The following is a 19,169-nucleotide window of genomic DNA, read 5'->3' as shown; positions in this document are numbered from 1 at the left end:
GTGCTCCACCGTTTGCTTGAGCGGTTGTACGACCAAAGATTTAGCAGAATCTTCCATGGTCGATGCGCTGTCCATTACCATGCCCACAAAGAAGAACGATGCCATAGGTAAATTGGCTTCCTGCACCACAATTCGACCACCTTTACTTTCTTTCAGAGATCCCTTTGGGAGTTTGACCGTAAAGTTGGCCGGATCGGAAAGAAAAATGTTGTGGAGGTGACTGGTTCCCTTAACAAACATGTAACCAAGCAGTCGCCTGTAACAATGCGTTTAAAGGATGTCTTATGAATGGGTAAAAGGTCATGTACTTCAATTTCGATAGGTTACCTGGACAATGCGTGCGCAAGGTCATACTCGGTATAGGCACCATAACCTTTGAACGGAGGTCGTATCCCTGGTATCTGACACCTTGAAGTGTCGCTACCCAGGCTGGCAGCACAATGCCAGTGACTTCGAGGCCCTCTGCAGCAACAGTCTTCTTCTCCTTGACATTGGATGAGGATCTGGTTGCAATTAGTGAACCGTGAACGTATATTGCACTGTGGATTAGAATGCTTACGGTACATTTTTGGCTTTGAGCTCTGTCGCATTGACTGTCACGAGTTCTGCTCCGATCCTGTAATCGGAATAGTAATCAGTCTACACTGGCGATTGTTAGGGTACACACCGGTCATTTGTCGATGGTGCCATAACATCCGGTAGGGGTTTCGAGGTCTCCGATCCAGGAGACGTGGTCACCATGCTAGATAAATGGACTTTATCAGCGATATCATAAAAAAAGTACCACATGACCAGCTAACCTGGCATCTGTCTCAGCATCATTCGCTGGGTCCCTGAAATTTCCGTAAACATATGACAAGAGACGGCAATTTTTTGAACAAACATTTTCATCTTCTTGGGGGGTATGACACCGGTGACGTTTGTCGGGGGGGATCTAGAATGCTTCTCAGGATTTTTGCGGGGAGGCATGAATGGAACGTCGGAAATGAGGCCTTGATTAACACTGGTTGTTGATAGAGTTTGCTTCTTTTTTTAAAGACGTGAGCCGATAGCGGGTGGAGGGAGCATGACTCACCGCAAGCTCATCAGTATGACTCGACGACAGACGGCTGTGATGACTCTATGTACTGGTGTGAGTCGTCCGACCAACCAACAAGTCAGAATAGACACGCGTACATATGGGCAATAATTGGAAAAAACCTGACTCCACCCCGTGGTACCATGAGCCTCAAGTTTGAAACTGCTAATTGGGAACACATCCAAAGCGTCTTGAATAGTCAGAGTGGTGAGTATGAAACCATGATTGTCGTTAAACTCCCCGTTGACCGAAGATGCAGAAGCCACTCGAAAAATGTACTTCGCTGTGTCAGTCATGATGAATCCACTTGTAGCAGTTCAGTTATCTCGGTTCAGCGATCCTGCTGGAAGTAGAGAAATATTTTATTGTTGATTCTCTTGGTTCACCAGAAAGGAAGTTTCTGTTGTGGAAGGATAGTCAAGAAGAGGTTATCTTGCATTACCAAGGCACTGTGACGCAGGTGTGCATCACACTGTTCAACAATTCCCATGGTCGAACATAAGTAGCCCTGCCTGTACACGATCAAGAACTCACCATTGCCTATTACATAGTCCTCGCCCAGGTTCCATTCGACAATACATTCAAGTAGTGTCGCAAGACCATGACCAAATCTTTGATCAAGCGAGAGCGGGCCTGCATCAAATCCACGATTACATGGCAGACTTCACGTCAAAGCCTCACAGACTTTCTCTCCACGACAGCAACTTCGGAGGCACCAAAGCCATATATGCCGACAGCAAGTTGTTGATGGGAGCTATGGCCACAGGAATTGATGCGATACCGATACCACACCAAGTTGATCCCCAAGGTGTTCTGACAAAGCTGTGCCAACGCACGAACCATAAATACATGGAGGATACTCAGGTTTTCTTTTATGAGTGGGTGCACACAAAGGAGGACACCATAAGGTATGTGGCTGTTGCTCTCCTCTATTCTGTTACACTCATACTATTGTCGGTCTAAGCTTGGAGGCACATGATAGCGGCCGATCCCTAAGACCGGGCCATCTTGTCGATGTCAGTGTCGCCTTCCATCTTGCTCACTCCCGGAAAAATGAGACGCATTTTATAACAAAGCTAGACTCAGTTACCATCGTTGACAGGACTGGTGCACAGGTGAGGGTTCATGTACATGAATAAAGCATCTGACAACTCGTTTATGGTAGATTCTTGAGGAATACGAATGACAGCCGATGGTTCCTATTACCCAGTTGATCCGACCTAAGAGGCAATGCGTAGTACCATGCACAGTCGTTCCAGATATGATATGTAGTTCAGGTTGACGTAACACATGAGTACTTGTTTTCACTACCAAGACCAAATAGAGGCTTTTTAGTGAAATTTTTAAGTCAGGCATCGGCAGTTACACCGCCTCTTCAGTCAGCGAATGTCTACTTGAAGAGTCCAAGGTTTCTGAAGCTGGCGTGGTACACTTTCATCAACGTCCCTCCCTCTCACCCAAGTTTTACTACTTGCTGACATCAAGATATCCGCCAATCAAAGCCTCGGGGCTTAAGATCTCAAATTAAGGGCAGATAAACAGGAATGCATCAATCATATCGCAGCTTAAACACAACCAGTAATGTAATGTAACAAGCCTACTTGATATCATACGCATCTGCTCTAATAGCCTTCTCCCAATGACCCCCCTTTGCCACCAGTTTCATGACACTCAAGAAATAATGATCACTCCTATATACAAACAGTTAGACCAGACAACAGAAAACCACAGCGAGAATGTAACTGACCACACATTGGAAATTGTACCAATCAAGTACTTGCATAACAAGGGACATTCTTCATAGGAACCGAAGCAGTATGCCTCTTGTCTACGAGTGCGGAAGACCAAATGAAAGTTGAACAAATAATCGCAAGGAGGATGAATGCCCAGCTTCCAGCTGTTAGCGAATATCATGTCTAGTTGAGGATCTCTGGGTGACTTCTTTCTGGTACGCAAAGGGATGACCCATGTATGACGGTCCCCAACACGCCGTACAACCCGAAACTCCGGACGACTGAGAACCTGAGTGCAGTCTATCATCGTCCACCCTCAGGCTTTGTACTTGGATATCGCGTTCATGTCCCGCATCCGACCAGATTCGATGTGACACGCTACATGATCGACGAATGTTGCACGGGGGTAGAGAGAAATAGCATGAGCATATGAAATAACGTTCATGACACAAGCTATTGTTCCAGGTTATTCCTTGGTTGATTTCAAAATTGAAGTCGCTTACTACTATGGAATGATAAGATCGCCTGAAGCGGTGTAAAGCGAGTTAATATCACGTCGACTTTCATGTTCGAAGGATTGCGGTATTTGAGGACACATATGATTCCAGGCCCTCCATATTGTTTAGGGAGAGGTGTGGGCATTGGCGCATTCAGTTCGGCCAAGGTGGTTTGCAAGTCCAAAAAAGACCTATCCAGACTAGGCAACTGGAAGATGTACCCGTTCCGACCAGCCATTGGTGCACCTGAATGTTCATGAGACCAGAACGCACAACAAAAAAACAAAAAGCATACACGTCTTGCAAATACGTGGTTCACATAAAGATCTAGATCTGATCCCTTGTAATACGTATGGTCTAGAAATTGAAGTGCAGTAGACCTGGAGATCAGCAGACCTGTGATAGCTTGCAGGCCCCAGAATGAATAATACTGAACTTCTGTGAAGAACGGAGACAAGAAAGCCGCTATGTTGTACGCTCTCTTCTGAAAATCCGTAATGACCCGGTTCGTGATAGAATTAGCTTGAGAGAATGTGATCAAGGGTTCGGGAAGTATGTCCCGGAGAATAAGGTCATCTGCAGGTGATATTCTGTGACAAGTAAGTAAACAGAACATTAATGAATGTAGTCAATGTGAAGTACGTACAGAAGGTCTGATTTTTCCATTTAGATTGGAGGAAGGCCAGGGAGCAAGAGATGTAGTGCTGGTTGCCACTCCCTTTAAGCTGTGCGGGTAAACATACTGATGCAAGGTCGTCATTGTGTTTAATTGAGTCAAGTCAAGTCATGATGTGCTCCCAAGTGTATCAGCCAACAACCCCAAACTACAACTGAAAATTACTCACCATACGTGTGCCTTGCACGTCATGCAGTGCAGGCGCAGAGTGTGAGCTCCGCAATGCTAACAACAGACCAAGAACAAAGACACAAATGGGATAGTGAAAGAACGAAATCAACATTAATGATGTCACGTTACCTTGCACCATTTGGCGGAGTCCGGTATCTTTGTTGCTGGAACCCTCTGACACTTCTTGCATGCTCCACCATGCTTGAAGGTTCGACCCCATTGTTGAGCCTGCTTTTGCAGGAAGTCCAGTCTGCATGGGCTGACATTGAGTGGTCCTGTCTCTCGTTTGTGAGCCTCTGTGAATTCTTCAGCACTTGTATCTTCACAAAGAGTTCATAGTGCGGCCTCAGCCTCGTCCACCTCAGCCGGAGAACCATGTACTGTCTTTGTAACATTCACCAAGACTTCAAGTCAGTCGATTTTCTAGCCGAATCTCTTGGGATGGACGTACATTAATTTTTTCATTGCCAAACCAGTGAGCAATCAGAAGTCCATCCAATGATTTCACTCTGGAGACCATCACATAAGGAGCCTCTAGTCCCAGAACAAGACTCCAAATCTATGATTGCTCGTGTTAATGTTTGTCCCTGGGATTTATGAGCTGTCATCGCGAACCCAGGAGCAATAGGAAGCTGTGTCCGTTTAATCATACATTTCTTCCCAGTAAACTGATTTTTGAAACTCATGTTGACAGTGTCTCATAACGCAACAGCCTGACAAGAATCAAGCCCTGGGAGTGGAGCTGAAGTCATGTCCGTAACCTTCACAACACAGGATACGGCGTGACGTAGTCCTTCTTTGTCTTTGTAAAAGTGAATCTTCTCAAGAGTTCCCAGTACATCCGTTGACAATGCCCCTGCCCACATCGTAGTTCTGAGCAAACATGACAGGCATTCCAATCACCAACGGAATTCTACCTAACCTATGCTGGGTCTGTCCAGAATTCATGGACCACAAATGATTTTGAAGGTTCACAGTCCTCGATAGTATCACCCCTGTGTCTATCCACTGAATAATACCAATGCAGAGGTCAACCTGTATGTCGAGAGAAGGAACGTGCACTATCTTCATTCACAGCGTCCTTGATTGCATTTTCATACACAATCACAGGTGCAGTGTTCCAGTCCAAAGTATTCCAGTCCGGTCTTACTGATTCCACTGTACGGCTCAGAAGAAGTTCATAGTCCTCATTCAGTGCATCTCCCGACTCGGAGACGTGCCAACAAAGAGATGAACTCCTCATTGGCCGATCCTGCTTGCCACATCACCTCATGGAGCTGAACAACAGTATCTACAGAGTACCACAACACTTTTCCAATCATATTCATTTGATGAAGCTGGCCAGTAGAGCGCGTGTTCAAATGTGCATATAACCGAACTTGGCCAACAGGAGGAAGTTGTGCAAAGTCTCCCATGAAAATAATATTGATGCCTCCAAAAGGTTTGTCATTTTCCTTGGCAATCTGAAGGGCCTCACATACATCATACAGTAGCTTGCATCCGATCATAGACACCTCATCAATGAACAAATATTCAACACCTTGCCACATCCCAACGAGATCCGTTGATGTTTTCTTATGCTGATCTTTCCTGGTTCTTTGTCCCAACATGAGCAGTGAATGGAGTGTCACACCAGATATATTTTTGGCCGCCACCCCAGTGAATGAAGCTAGCCGGAAATGACGAGTCTGTCGTCGAGCCGAGAAGAAGAATCTTAAGACATGTATAATGCACGATTTTCCCGTTCCTCCTGCACCGGCAAGAAACATCCTAAGCTGCTCTGGGCAGGACTGCATACTATGCTTGGCAATAATTCGAAACACACGGGCTTGCTCGTGGTTCAACGTGAACTGATTAATTACCTCTTGAACACTAACGTCGACGTCTGGGTCTACAGCCTCAATGTCTTGACGACAATCAGCTTCCATGCTCATATCAATATCGTCTCTGTCTATTGTGTCACGGAAACGATTACTGTCATCAATTTCAACTTCCATGGACTCCGTGGGGGTATCATTTTGTTCTTTTTCTTCCATATACAATTGATTCATCTTGCGCCATGCAGTCCTACGCTCTTCGTACACCTTTTCCCAGAGTGCTTCGTCCACTAAGTCAGAATCTGATTTAATTTCTGAATATGCGTCCTCCTTGCATGCCTCCACATGATTTGAATCAGATTCAGAAACAGTGAACATGCCACTTGCCTTGAGTGACTGGAGTACTGCAGCAACACCTTTCACTCGGCGGCTTGTCTGCTGGGATTTTTGATCTTGTATCAACTCCAAGTGATCCAAAATGTCTTGTGGTACGTCCGTATCACCATTGAAATCATCGTTGACCTCCTTAGACCCTGCACCAAATGTACTAACGTCAGGACCGAGTCTCCATCTCCTATGTTCAAAATGGTTGTCTCTGCTATCTCGGCATTCATGCAAAATTTGCATGTTGTCTAAATGTTGTTGCCACCGAGGATTATTGTTGAAAAATATCTTAAAGGCAGCTGACCATGTTTCTCCTTTTGTTCTCAAATCCGTGGCCGAGTACCAAGGTTTGAAAAAAATCAGCATTAGCCGACAATACCTTTCGTACAAGTGACTTCTGTCACGACGAGGAATTGATGGACCAAGGGGAACCGGAATCACCCTACCCTCCTCTGTACGGATCCGCTGGAAGTGAGTATGGTACTCTGGATGATGACTATCAAAAGCCACATGAGATTCAATAAGGAAAAAACTACTGTCTGCCTGTTTGACCATCATCACCATCCTCAAATTCATCTGATCTAAGATGTTTTTTAGACCCCCGTCTACCAACCATAGTCTTAGGAACTTTTATGACGCCACTGACATACTCCCAAACTGAATGGTTTGCGAATTGGGGTCCACGGTACATGTAATCTTCTACTAAATTTCCTCTTGGACATACCTGTCCTGATTCATTTGATGTTAAATAGACTTCCTCTTGTTCTGCATGAAGTGCATCTGGGACAGGTTCCATAGGCTCCTCCGGTTCATCTACCGAGTCAGTGGGTTGTTGAGCAGATGCTGTTTCAACAGAAGAACCAGTTATCTCAGTCTTGGCAGCCAGGCCTTCAGTCACATTGCACTTGGGAGACAGGATCCATGACATCGATGACATGTTCCAAACTCGTCCAAAACATGGGACGGAAAGCATGACTAGTAAAATGGTCTTTCGTATTCCTGCAAGTACGTAGCCACCTCCTGCCCTGACAGTTCTTGCTTGGTCATCATGGCATATGAACATTTCTGTAGTAACCGCTTCGCACGAACGGTAATATCGTCTTCTTGTGGATCGTATTCTCCTAATTTCCTCACAGATAACTCTAACGCTGCGTACACGACATTCGCTTTCAATCTAGACTTGGTGATGTAATCGGTAATATAATAAAGGACTGCTTTTGCCGAAGCCCCTGAACCGATGAATTGGATGTCCATATTGCATCGCACCACCCTGATTATGGTTTCATTGAAATGATTGACCATTCCATCGAGGCATTGTAAGCATAACTCCCCTGTATCTGGATCGAAGGACGACTTTTCCCTGGAAATTCTTTTCGTCGAGGTCAAACCGACAGGTCCTAGGTTCAGGTGACTTCCAGTATTTGTAACATGTTCCCGAATGTTTATGAATTTGTGATTTAGATATCAAGTTTTGAAGGTCTGCTTCTATCGCTTGCTGATTGGGAATGTCTTTCGTGTATAGATCCTGTATACTGCAAACTGACGATGGATGGGAACGAGAAGAAGGGACTTCTGGCTGTATCTCGGAGGGTTTTGGTACGCAGGTCGAGATGGTGTCATCCAGAAACGCTAATAATCTATCGCAGAATTCCTGGTCACCTTTCTGAAGAATTTGATCCTTGATCTCATTAGGATTCAAACCGCCTTCGAGCCATACAAGCATATGACAATGAAGCATCCCTCTGCCTTGGGCCTCAACACAGCCATAATATGCTTTTACCTTGCCAAGCGCCCCCACCTTCTTGCTCGATATCTACATCTCCACTATCGACCCCAAGCACAACGGAAATAAAAGCCTTCATATATATGTTAAAAAATCTGGCTGCCAAAAATGGATTCTTTGCGACAAGGTATTTCTGCCGAATATAGCCAAAGATATCATCAGGCAGTAAGTGATCTATATCAATGTCATCACCCACAAGAAACCTGATCAAAGGGTTGAAGGTATCCGCAGGATTGATTGTGATATAAAAGCTGGGCAATCCTTGATCTATCATCAGACCCCTGATTTCATTGCGCATGACTGTTTTTGAAGACGCGGAACCTGTGACATGTGAAGATACAGCTCTCACTTCAGACATTAGCTTGAGAACCTGGTGCTCCTCAGCAGAATTGGCAGTTTGGTAATCCCCTCGTGAGACGCGTTCACTGACTACATGCACAGCCTCTGGGGAAACTTTTGCAAATCGGGTGGCAACAGAGGCAAACGACTGTCTCTTAACCTTCAAACCTGTACGAAGAAGTAGCTCTCGACACTGGAGCATATTGAATGCCGAGAAGAGAAATGAGTAATGCTCTTCGAAACGACAGTCTTGGAGGCAGAAAAAATGTCTGATGTTTCATTTAAATGCTAACGGGGATGAACGTTCTGGATCTTCGGGCCCACCGATACCATAGGGGAAAAGGGTTGGATACATCATGGGCAATAGGGCTGGATTGTTAAATTCGTTCGAAGGTGACACATCATGAGGAACACCAATGTAACCTCCTCCGTTCTTCTTGATGTGATTCCATGCAGCAGCTTTGAGATCTGCATATGAGGCATCACCTTCGACATCTGTAATGACAACGTTCTGAAAGGGAACTTCATCATCGACACCCACCGTGAATTCTTTGTCCGGGTCATCATATCGAGCGGTAGCTGAGTCTGTCGCACCAGAAGGAACAACGTGCTGTATATGGAAAGGTAAAACTGGATCGACATCTAAAGCATCGAGCATGTCCTCGTTGATTTCAATATCTCAATATAAAGGATTGTTCTTCTTAAGCCATTGAAGGGCACGTCTGACCTTGATCCCATGGACCTGCTAAAGGTTTAGCTTTTTTTCTCAACCATTCCTCAGTGGGCAGAGTCAAACCAATAAAAATTACACAGAGTGGTGATGTAATTTCTTCTATTGAGGGTGGTAACTTATGTGCAACAGCTCCTGGTCACTGTGGATATACAATGACGTGGCCTATCATTCCCCTCTGGTATATACCAGAACCTTTCTCGTCTGTCAGCTGGAGAACCCAACATTTCGAATGGCAGAGAGCAATCATCGCCTCTTCTACAACAGTGAGTTCTTTCAGCTCCGACGGAACAGAACCTAAGTAGTTGTTGTTGGCTAGAGAAAGTGGTGGGACAACTCCCCTAACAAGAGCAGAGTGACAAGACCTACAAAGTTGTAGCTTGGGATTACCGCTCTCCACTTCAAACATACCATCGACATCGAGGAGCATGCGTCCCACACAATGAGGTCCAGGAGCCGGAATAGCTTCATACCGCAAGTCAGTTGGTGTGAGCAATGTACTATCAACGTCAGCCAAAGCCATCACCTTTCTTTCACGACATAAACTTCTTTCCGAGCATGCTGCACATGTAAATTCCTCAAGAGCACGAGATCCAGTATGATCATGAAAAAGTTTGACAATCTTATCCTTGAGACTCTGAGATGGCACACGTGGCCATTGTTCACAAGTTCTCCTGACATTCTCATCAATTTCTTGACGTGGGGGTTCGAATGTTGGGAGGACACCTACAGAACTTCGTGTGTTGGACCGAACCCATGCACGAATCGATGTTTTATCCTTTTTTGAGTTGTTTAATGTAATCTTTCAAAATTTGACGAAGGCAGGGAAACAGAATCAGATGTCTCGAAAGTCAATGAGAACGACGTAAGTATATGCTGTAAGAGTTTACAAGGTGCTCTTTTCTCTAAAGACTCTAACAGTCTGACCTTGTAACATACATCGGTCTCAGTGACATATTGTTCATCAAATACCTGTTGTAATCTGTGAGTACAATTACCAGACACAAGATGCTCTATCGTCTGCTGTCTTAGATCTTCTACCTGCATGGTGGCTGACACTCTCAGTTGATGGCTTTCACAAAATGCAAGCAATGCTGGCTTAGATGTCTGTTCGCATTCCAACATGAACCTCAACATACCTTCTGATAATGCTGACTGTCGCCACTGCAAAAAACATCTCAGGACAACCTCATAGTGCGGAAGATCTTCCATGAAGACAACATCAAAACCTACACTCTCGAGGAGGAAGACCAACTGTTTCTCTGGAAAGACAGATAACTGAACAGCTTCACTGAGCACAAGATCTATGAAATCGATGACATATGCCTCCAGCTTAGTATACACGCCTGTTACAACCCTACAAGCCATATAATTTTTCTCCTTGATGACCGTACATTGAGGCGAAGACACACATGCACCAGTCATTAAATGTGCAGCATAAATTTGTCAACACAGAGACTCATCGTATCCCGCACTATCGATACCATGTAAGGCAAGCACACCCTGCAACTTAGAGCGCAAAGACATGAAAAGACTAGATCTGATTACTTCATGTGAGTATGTGAACAAAACATCTTGTGCAACACTCAGAGCTTCTGTGAATGGTCAACATGAACTTAAGTTCTGGGAAAATTCATATGCATAGCAAGTAGTGACATCCGCTGGTAAATCTGGATGATCCTCAAGGGAGAACTTTTTTGAAGGCACTACTGACTGACTTGGGTTGCTATGTGAAGTGTACACGTGCCTGGAGACATAAGTCCCCAAGGGATGATAAACGTGCCCAGAGGCGTCTGTTCCCGAGGGATGATAAACATGCCCAGAGGCGTCTGTCCCTGAGGGATGATAAACACACCTGAAGGCATGTGTCTCCAGCCTAGACTGGGAGCCGGGACTTTGAGAACTGGCATATGTTGAATGTGGAGGTGCTGCAAAAATTACATTTATATATTCTCAAAATTCCAGTCAAACAAGTACCTGAAGTCGTAGATGTTGGCTGAAAAAGTTGCAAAAATGATGACAACTCTGGTAGTATATTAGATTGGGACTGCAAAATACGGGGAGAAACACCTACCTGGTGTCAAGGCTCCACCCGGGTTCAGAACATGGAAGAATGACAACCAATTGTATCTGAGTGCAATTTCGGTTTGCATTGACCCCACCACGTTAAATTCCACCATTGAAGAGCCGTAATTGATGTCAGCATCATAAACAGTGACCAAATGAAGGATTTTGCGGCCAGGAGGATAACCTCCAGCAAATGGAGACGATGAAGACAGGAGCGAACAAGATTGTAAGGTAGGAGAGATAGAATTCACAGGTATTCCATTCAGAGTGATCAACATTTCTGCAGGAGTTACGGTTGCAACGATGTTGATGTGTTATGCTGGGACGATGTGATGGCGTACAAGAGGGGCTGGCTAACAAACGTCGAGGGCGGATGATGAAGAGTCAGAAAGATTCCTGCTACTGGGTCCAACGCAACGGATGCATGGCAAACTCGGACCGTACTACTGAATTGCCGGCTATGGCATGCCCTCATGCCGCTAATGCCGATCTTCTGAAGGGGGGGTAAGCCCCTGATCTAGTGTTGCCAACGACTCGGCTTCGAGTCACCGAGTCGCCGAGCCGAGTCGGAAATGCTATGAGCCGAGTCACCGGCAATGACTCAGGCCTAGGATGGCTCGGCTCAGCTATGACTCAGCTTTTCGCGGCTTGAGCAGACCCAAGTCGCTGACTCGTTCCACTTTTGGACTTCACTCTCACTGATCTTCTCCATCATCGAAAATGTGGTGGCCTCTCACTCTATTCATCTTGCCAACATTCTGAAGGACTAAGAACTTGATAGATGGGGTAACTTATGTTATTTCTCCTGAATTATGGCTGCATTTCTGTCAGTAGGCTGTTCACTCACGGCTTGCAGCTATCTGATTCCATCTGATAAGCTGTATGTTGTTAATGGACTGTTCAGGAGTTCGCATGTGTGGAATGTGCAGATATTAAATTGAAGGTAGGTGACTCTTTTGTATATGCTGGTCATATCTGAGTTCAAGCCTTAGAACATCCAGCTGTCATGGCTTCAAGCAGGTCTCCATTGATGTCGCACCATCATGAAACCATTCTTCTTGATCCTGGCATTCCTTCGTGGTGTTCTTGTGGCCAACGCCTTCTCCGAGTGATATAGTGGGACCCGATGATGGTGTAGGATGCATACGCAGTCATGCATGTAATTGCAGAGGTACGTTTATTGGTCTTACTACTATTATCCATCCTTATCGAATAATAGACAGCTCTTATGTATCAACTTTCACTAGATGTTATGTTTTACGCACAGTATAATGTTATAACCTCTTCAAGATACCGCATTGAAGGTTTCCGAGGCACTATGTCATCTGAGGACATGTCACCAGGTGGCAGTCATACATGTGCATGCAATTTTTTCCGTTTCTGTCTCAATTGCTCATTCTTCTCTGGTGGCGGTAGGACATGGCTGATTATATTCTAGGGTACCTGTGGCCTTGTTGTCCGCTTAGTATGCTCCGCTGTTAATGATGGTTGGGATTTATTACATGATACTGGCTGTTGGCTTAATCGCTGACATGTATGTGCTTCCTGACTGCCTGCATTCCCCATCCTAACATTTGTTTGTCCAGCCTTTCCGTGCATTGCTTGGAACGAGAAGGTACTACGTCATCGTTTTTCACGTATATAAACCATTCAAAGTAGTAAGTACATTATTCATTGCACATCCATGGCTCCTGCTGGCAGAAAGCGAGGCGGACGAAAAGCTGATGGCAGCAGTATGGCTAATGCTGATCATACAGACTCCCATGTCGAGCCCGTACCAGATACCACTGTGCCACCAACTACTCATTCTCGTTCTCGTGCCAGTGCTCCCATGCGTTCCAGGTCCAATGCAGGTTCCAGTCTGGCATCTAATGGGCCAACACAAGTGTTGCCTCCTACAGAGGCCATTCCAGTTCCCGGTGTTCAAACAATGTTCCGCATTCATGGCAAGTACTTATATATTGAGTCTTATCTATAGTTCTGATATTTGTCATTAGGCTATAACCACCGTCAACCTACTCCATCAGAGACAATGGCTGTCCCCTTTTCAGATCCATCGATGCAGGTGGCACAGGCTTCCGGCAGTATGGTGCCATCACAACCCATTATCTCTCCATCCCCCACTCATCAGCCCAGGGAGACGGTGCCAGGTGCAGTGCCGGTGCCGGTACCACGCTCCTGACGTGCGCATTTTGTTGACGATCCAGAGAGTTCAGATGGAGAGTTCCTTGAGCTGTCTCCTCTATCATCTCTGTCCGACGATTCCGCTGTTCATAGCGAAACACCTTGGCGACCATCAGATTCTGATCATACAGCTCAAGCTCCACATACTCCTCATCGTAACCCATTCCCTATACCCCACCGATTGTCCAGAACACCAGGAACACCTCGACGACTTTCCCATGCTGCTGCTGGTCATACTGTCAAAAAAGGCCGTAATACTGCCTGTGATGTCTGGTCATTCTTTATAAAGTCCGAGAACTGCCATCATTGCGCTTTCTGCACGTGCGTCTTCAAAGTTGTCTATCTAAGTCTCTGAATTCTGATCTTTATTTTAATCACCATGCGAAGGATTTCGAGAAGGATAATGAGCTTCCTGGAGCATCAGACTTTGGCTCAAAAACAAGTACCGATATCTTACAGCACCACTTGCTTGATTACCACACCACTTCATGGCTGACGAAGTGTGACAATCAGGGTATACAGGTGCGCTCTACTCAAAAGCGATATCAAGATGCGATCCACAAATTTCACCTTGACCAAGGGAAGCAATCTTCCATATTTAACAGTACTGGACATCGTGCATTCTCGCATGAAGCGTTCATTGATTCGCTAGTTGCATGGGTTGTTGCTGATGACCAGGCTTGTACTATTCATATTTGATCCAAATTTGCATGTGTTAATGAAATTTCAGTCAATCAATGCCATTGAGAGTCCGCATCTATGGTCTATATTCTTGATGCTTAGAGAAAGCTTGAAAGACTCTGACATACCCCATCGATCATCATTACATGCTCATATCCTTGAGATGTGGGACAAATACATGGATGACCTCACTTCAGAATTAAAGGTTAGCGCTATTTATTATATAAGAGTTCTCATGAACGTAGCAATCTAGGCTTCTATGGGACGCATTTCATTCACTGAGGATCTCTGGACAGACCTGAATATGCATCCCTTCATAGCTGTTACCTGTCATTGGATCAAGAACCGGATTGTTGATGGTCATGCAACACTGCATCTGCATTCAGATCTCATTGGCTTCCATTGCGTTCCTGGACATCATACAGAGGAGCACTTAGTGGAAGTGTTCATCTACATCCTTGACCGCTTGCAAATTACGGGAAAAGTGCGTATGTCTTTTGTTTGGGGGTAACATATTACCAATGTTTCTATGCTAGGTGGGATGGATTACTTGTGACAATGCGACAAATAATGACATGATGATGGAACATCTCGAAAGGTTATTAAGACTGCGATATCCAGACATGTGTTTTGATCGGGTAGACAACCGAATTCGGTGCATGAGTCTGACCTCTCCTGTAGTTCCTTATTCATTAAATGCGTAGATGCTTTCCTCATATTGTAAATCTTGCATGCCATGAGGCTGAGAAGGCAATTGGTGAGATATAATACAATGGTGTGGGTAATGAAGGAGCCTTAGCCTATATTACTCGGGATCCCATTTCCACACTACGTTCTCTTGTTAGATCGGTAAGTGGATAGCCTTTTTGTGGGTTCCCAAGTTGCTTATGGCATCTGTAGATAAGATCATCATCGCTTCGCCGTCAGGCATTTTCTGAGAAAGTTGCTCAAGCTGGATTGGGTTCTCTACAGCTACTCCATAATGTAGATGTCCGGTGGTCCTCAACAGATATTATGATTGAGAGGGCAATTGTTTTACGCCAGGTATGTTGTTCTCTTCTATAATAATTTGCTTTGCCTTCTCTTTGTTAACAAAATCTGGACACAGCCAATCCAGACATTCCTTCAGTGCTGAGAGCAGCGCAAACTTCAAAAACATCAATTAAGTGATGACAAATGGACTGTTCTCCAACTTTTTCATGAAATCCTAAGTGTGAGTACCAAGCTTATACAAGCAACTCATTCTAATGGCTATCATTAATATTAGATTCCACATGCTTTTCAACAACGACTTTCAGCAGAGAAGACTCCCACACTTTGTGATGCTCTTCCATCTTTCTCAGCATTGATTATTCGGTGGCGTTTACTGAAGGAGAAAATGCCGGAAATGCGAGACGTAATAACAGCCGGCCTCGAGAAGCTGGAAGACTACTATGGCCGTGTTATGTATATCCTGGCATATATATTTTCTATGAGTTTCGTTTCATTTCATTTCCTCCATATAATTCATTTCTAAAACCTATTTCAGTCTTAAATCCTACCATGAAGCTGAAATGGTATGAGCAGCATGACCCGACAAAGATTGGGTGGGTCAAGAATATATTTATGCAGGAGGTAATCTCATAACTATAACTGATTTTATTATATTGCATGACTCATAATACTTCACAGCTCCAAAGCTATTCTACGATGACTTTAGTGTCAAATCCCGCACCTCTGCATACTCGCAACTGGGCGGATGAAGTACTCGGTCTTGATATGCCTGCCATCAGCTCAACAGTACGACAGACCCTTGCTGAAGAGTTTGATGCATATCTTCTTGATCGTCAATCCTTATCTAGTAGTTTGTTATTCTGGCAGGTATGTGGTTTTCTAAGATATCCCCTTCTCTCTGACACATTTTCATAGGAAAATCGTACACGCTATCCAACTCTATTTTTAATGGCTATGGATATCCTTCTGATCCAAGGGTCATCTGTACCTTGTGAATGAGTCTTCTCATCTGGCAAGCAGACAATCACAGATCGCCGTTCCCGGATTACACCCGAGCTGATGGAAGCGCTGCAGATACTGAAGTTTCACTTGAAGAAGGGTGCTACGTTAAATTTTACACAGCACTATGACAAGGCCACACATACAGCTTCACTTGAGGGTCTAATGGATGAGGAATCAGAAGTCCCTTCTGGAATGGATGATTTTCTGCGCTTTTTAGACACTTTCGAGGCAGTAATTGATGTAGAGTAGGCTATATGAATTACATTGCCTAATTTAGAGTGAAGCCGATGACTCGGCTGGAAATCAGTGGCTTTGAGCCAAGCCGAGTCAAAGCCAATGACACAATTTGACTTTGGAGTCAGTCCGAAGCCGAGTCGGTGATAAGTCGAGCCAAGCTAAGTGCAGCTGAGCCGTGGCAACACTACCCTGATCGAAGGGGGTCTTTGCGCTAGACCTTATAAGGAGCGCTTTTCGCCTTATAAAGAAGGACCCTTTACGCTATTAGGAAGGTGTACCGTTGTTTCGTGCAGATCGACATCGGGCTGCCAAAAATCAAAAATCAAAGGTCACACCATAAAACCTACTACTAAAGTAGCAGGAATTTTAAATTTATCTTGTTCACTTCCCAACCAAACATTAGTTTTACAAGTTTTCGCAGAAATTCCTCTTCCACATGCTAAACTGCCACCGGATCCAGTCGTTTCTCCTGCCCCCCTACAGTTATCTATCCTGCCTGTCTGCAGGGTAAACATATCACAAGCAAAACGGAGAACCGAAGCTATAATCGGAATCTTTTCCAACACGCTTTGAAGACGAGCTTCGTTCGCTTCCCAGATTTATACCGTCAGGTGAGAATTAGTATCTTATCATGTACGGACTCTTACAACTGTTCTGCCTGTACTTGGTAGCAATCTCCCTCTCCCAAGGCCTCAAACGAACATGGGTTCAGAAGGAACTCCGTGATTCTCCTGAGTCTGAACCCAGCGAAAATAATGCACGTTTTATTGAGGTGCGACGTCACCTGTGGTCTTATCGCGCCTCTCTAACAACAATATTATGCCCAGGTTCCACTCGACCACTTTGGGAGCGACAACTCGTCGACATTTCTGAACCGCTACTGGGTTAATGCTTCTTACTACGTTCCCGGAGGGCCGGTTCTCTGTACGCTGATCCGATACATGAGAGTCCTTATCAATACTGACTCAATAACTCAATACAGTATTCGATTCTGGAGAACAAAACGCTGCTCCTCTTCTTCCATATTACCTTCAAGTACTCGATTATTATAATCTGGCAACCTGGTTTCGAACTAATCGTGAAAATTTCAACCACAGGAATATCATGGTCTCTCAGCTACAATGCGCCTCGCCAAGCGATATGGTGGACTAGCAATACTATGGGAGCATCGATATTATGGCGACTCGCAGCCGTTTCCTGTTAATGTATGTCGGTACGATGTAATATCTACCTGTCGCATCTCTAACAAACGGAACAGGAAAATACAACTGCATCAGAATGGAAATTCCTCACTACTGAGCAGGCTCTCGAAGATGTCGTGTTCTTCGCGAATTCTTTCAGCTCTTCTGGCGTCAATGCAACGCTGGATGATCCTCTGTCTCTCCCATTACATCCTAGCGTCGCACCATGGGTGTTTCTGGGCGGTTCATACCCCGGCGTACGAGGCGCTCTCCTCCGAATTCGAAATCCAGAGACCATATTTGCTACGTGGGCGTCGTCTGCTCCTGTTCATGCTCAAGTCGATATGGCTAGCTACTATAAGGCGGCAGAGCGTAGCCTCACCAGAAATTGCTCCGCTGATTGGGTCGCTGTTACTCGGTACTCTTTTTCCTTGTTCCTGTTGAATGTATGCTGAGCAAGATTCAGATATGTTGACGACGTCCTCAAGGGAGACAACATAGGACTGAAAGAAGACGTCAAATTCCGTCTCGTGAAAGCTCGCCTCAGTGGTCCGGGAGGTAACACTACAGGCGCGGTTGGTCTTACCAAGGCGCAAGCCAATGCGCGATCAGACGTATCTGTCGCGTCAATCCTCATGGACCCTTTGGATTTCTACCAGGTCAGTTCCCGCTTCTTCCTCCTTTCTGGGCCTAACAACATCCACAGTATTACGGTTTCGCAGCATCCCTCCTGCCCTTCTGCAACCTTCTTGAGACCAGGAATTTTACTCAAGCACCGGAAGAAGGCGGGATTTTTTCGGTCGATGGTATCTCTTCGGCGTTCGATGCCTATCTTGTAGCATTGAGCGAACTTGATTACGATGAGATTCCTGGGAGTCCTGACGACCCAGCCACAGATCTGGCGTGGATGAGGCAGTATTGCTCTGAGTACGGTACGTCTGTTGCTTTTCATATAACTACTCTATAACTTCAGCGTCAGGGTTTTACCAACGAGGCGACGCATCGAACCCTCTGTCCATAGAGACGTCGCTCTTGTCGCTTGACCTGTTCCAGCGGCAATGTGACGAGACCTTCCCGGATAGTCTGCCAAGCTGGCCGGAGGTCGGTAATATCAACAAGTACGGAGGGTGGGATATGAAGCCATCAAATGTTATGTTCACGAACGGGGAATGTAGGCATCTTTGCACTTCTTTTCTCTTCCGCTCTGGTTCACGTCATTGTCAGTTGATCCCTGGCGAACCATGGGTCTAGCGTCAATTGAAGATAATGCTCCTATGCGCACTCCATCGCCTATTGTACCCGCTTGAGTGTCAATATGATTGAACCTTTCGTTTCGTCTAACACCTTATCAGGTGCAATACACCTGCCGAAGGAAACTCATTTTTCGGACTCACCTACGCGAACATGGTTCACGTTTCCGACATGCGAGTGCTTCTTGTACCGGACAGCAACCATTCAGATTTCAAAACTATCGGATTTTACAGCCCAATTTCCCAAGAGCAGTTTTTCACTGGATTGGGATTATTTCAGCTGGCTTTGGATGAATGGTTGCCTTGTTTTAACGGAAGCAGGTGAAAGAAATGCTTGCGGTCCGAGTGTGTATTCTTGAGTGCCAT

At 45.2% G+C, this 19,169-nt stretch overlaps 10 protein-coding genes across 10 annotated transcripts; 2 read left to right on the top strand and 8 right to left on the bottom strand.

Moving 5' to 3' along the window:
* Positions 1 to 1,516: 1,516 nt before the first annotated feature.
* Positions 1,517 to 1,929, bottom strand: EV420DRAFT_1482104 (uncharacterized protein; the record flags this gene model as incomplete). Its single annotated transcript, XM_060469856.1, has 3 exons — positions 1,517 to 1,590; positions 1,613 to 1,711; positions 1,764 to 1,929. 3 exons carry the CDS (start codon positions 1,927 to 1,929, stop codon positions 1,517 to 1,519), a joined length of 339 nt encoding a protein of 112 aa, XP_060328145.1.
* Positions 1,930 to 3,127: 1,198 nt separating this feature from the next.
* On the bottom strand, positions 3,128 to 3,924 carry EV420DRAFT_1273743 (uncharacterized protein; the record flags this gene model as incomplete). The annotated part of the gene is made up of 3 exons (XM_060467783.1): positions 3,128 to 3,264; positions 3,315 to 3,508; positions 3,572 to 3,924. The coding sequence occupies 3 exons, from the start codon at positions 3,922 to 3,924 to the stop codon at positions 3,128 to 3,130; spliced, it is 684 nt and encodes a 227-aa protein (XP_060328144.1).
* A 1,261-nt stretch (positions 3,925 to 5,185) lies between these two features.
* EV420DRAFT_1621676 (uncharacterized protein) lies at positions 5,186 to 5,663 on the bottom strand (the record flags this gene model as incomplete). The annotated part of the gene is made up of 2 exons (XM_060475726.1): positions 5,186 to 5,313; positions 5,372 to 5,663. The coding sequence occupies 2 exons, from the start codon at positions 5,661 to 5,663 to the stop codon at positions 5,186 to 5,188; spliced, it is 420 nt and encodes a 139-aa protein (XP_060328143.1).
* Positions 5,664 to 5,750: 87 nt separating this feature from the next.
* On the bottom strand, positions 5,751 to 5,999 carry EV420DRAFT_1219476 (uncharacterized protein; the record flags this gene model as incomplete). Its single annotated transcript, XM_060466442.1, has 1 exon — positions 5,751 to 5,999. A coding segment is annotated over one exon (249 nt), but the record flags the coding sequence as incomplete, so codon positions are not given.
* A 543-nt stretch (positions 6,000 to 6,542) lies between these two features.
* EV420DRAFT_1273617 (uncharacterized protein) lies at positions 6,543 to 6,911 on the bottom strand (the record flags this gene model as incomplete). The annotated part of the gene is made up of 1 exon (XM_060467775.1): positions 6,543 to 6,911. A coding segment is annotated over one exon (369 nt), but the record flags the coding sequence as incomplete, so codon positions are not given.
* A 335-nt stretch (positions 6,912 to 7,246) lies between these two features.
* EV420DRAFT_1621675 (uncharacterized protein) lies at positions 7,247 to 8,218 on the bottom strand (the record flags this gene model as incomplete). Its single annotated transcript, XM_060475725.1, is given in 4 exon segments — positions 7,247 to 7,331; positions 7,366 to 7,716; positions 7,745 to 8,154; positions 8,174 to 8,218. 4 exon segments carry the CDS (start codon positions 8,216 to 8,218, stop codon positions 7,247 to 7,249), a joined length of 891 nt encoding a protein of 296 aa, XP_060328140.1.
* Positions 8,219 to 8,344: 126 nt separating this feature from the next.
* On the bottom strand, positions 8,345 to 8,677 carry EV420DRAFT_1223566 (uncharacterized protein; the record flags this gene model as incomplete). The annotated part of the gene is made up of 1 exon (XM_060466485.1): positions 8,345 to 8,677. A coding segment is annotated over one exon (333 nt), but the record flags the coding sequence as incomplete, so codon positions are not given.
* A 78-nt stretch (positions 8,678 to 8,755) lies between these two features.
* Positions 8,756 to 9,458, bottom strand: EV420DRAFT_1621677 (uncharacterized protein; the record flags this gene model as incomplete). Its single annotated transcript, XM_060475727.1, has 3 exons — positions 8,756 to 9,156; positions 9,221 to 9,326; positions 9,363 to 9,458. 3 exons carry the CDS (start codon positions 9,456 to 9,458, stop codon positions 8,756 to 8,758), a joined length of 603 nt encoding a protein of 200 aa, XP_060328138.1.
* Positions 9,459 to 13,643: 4,185 nt separating this feature from the next.
* Positions 13,644 to 14,158, top strand: EV420DRAFT_1273696 (uncharacterized protein; the record flags this gene model as incomplete). Its single annotated transcript, XM_060467779.1, has 2 exons — positions 13,644 to 13,793; positions 13,859 to 14,158. Coding segments are annotated over 2 exons (450 nt in total), but the record flags the coding sequence as incomplete, so codon positions are not given.
* A 2,845-nt stretch (positions 14,159 to 17,003) lies between these two features.
* EV420DRAFT_1621672 (peptidase S28) lies at positions 17,004 to 19,128 on the top strand (the record flags this gene model as incomplete). The annotated part of the gene is made up of 9 exons (XM_060475724.1): positions 17,004 to 17,144; positions 17,200 to 17,289; positions 17,470 to 17,577; positions 17,631 to 17,971; positions 18,020 to 18,212; positions 18,260 to 18,485; positions 18,533 to 18,724; positions 18,778 to 18,805; positions 18,906 to 19,128. The coding sequence occupies 9 exons, from the start codon at positions 17,004 to 17,006 to the stop codon at positions 19,126 to 19,128; spliced, it is 1,542 nt and encodes a 513-aa protein (XP_060328136.1).
* Positions 19,129 to 19,169: the final 41 nt, after the last annotated feature.

The sequence above is a fragment of the Desarmillaria tabescens genome, assembly GCF_030435595.1.
Source record: "Desarmillaria tabescens strain CCBAS 213 chromosome Unknown EV420scaffold_30, whole genome shotgun sequence".
NCBI classification, from domain to species: domain Eukaryota; kingdom Fungi; phylum Basidiomycota; class Agaricomycetes; order Agaricales; family Physalacriaceae; genus Desarmillaria; species Desarmillaria tabescens.
The sequence above is the reverse complement of the archived record's forward strand: the minus strand, read 5'-3'. Positions and strand labels throughout refer to the sequence as shown.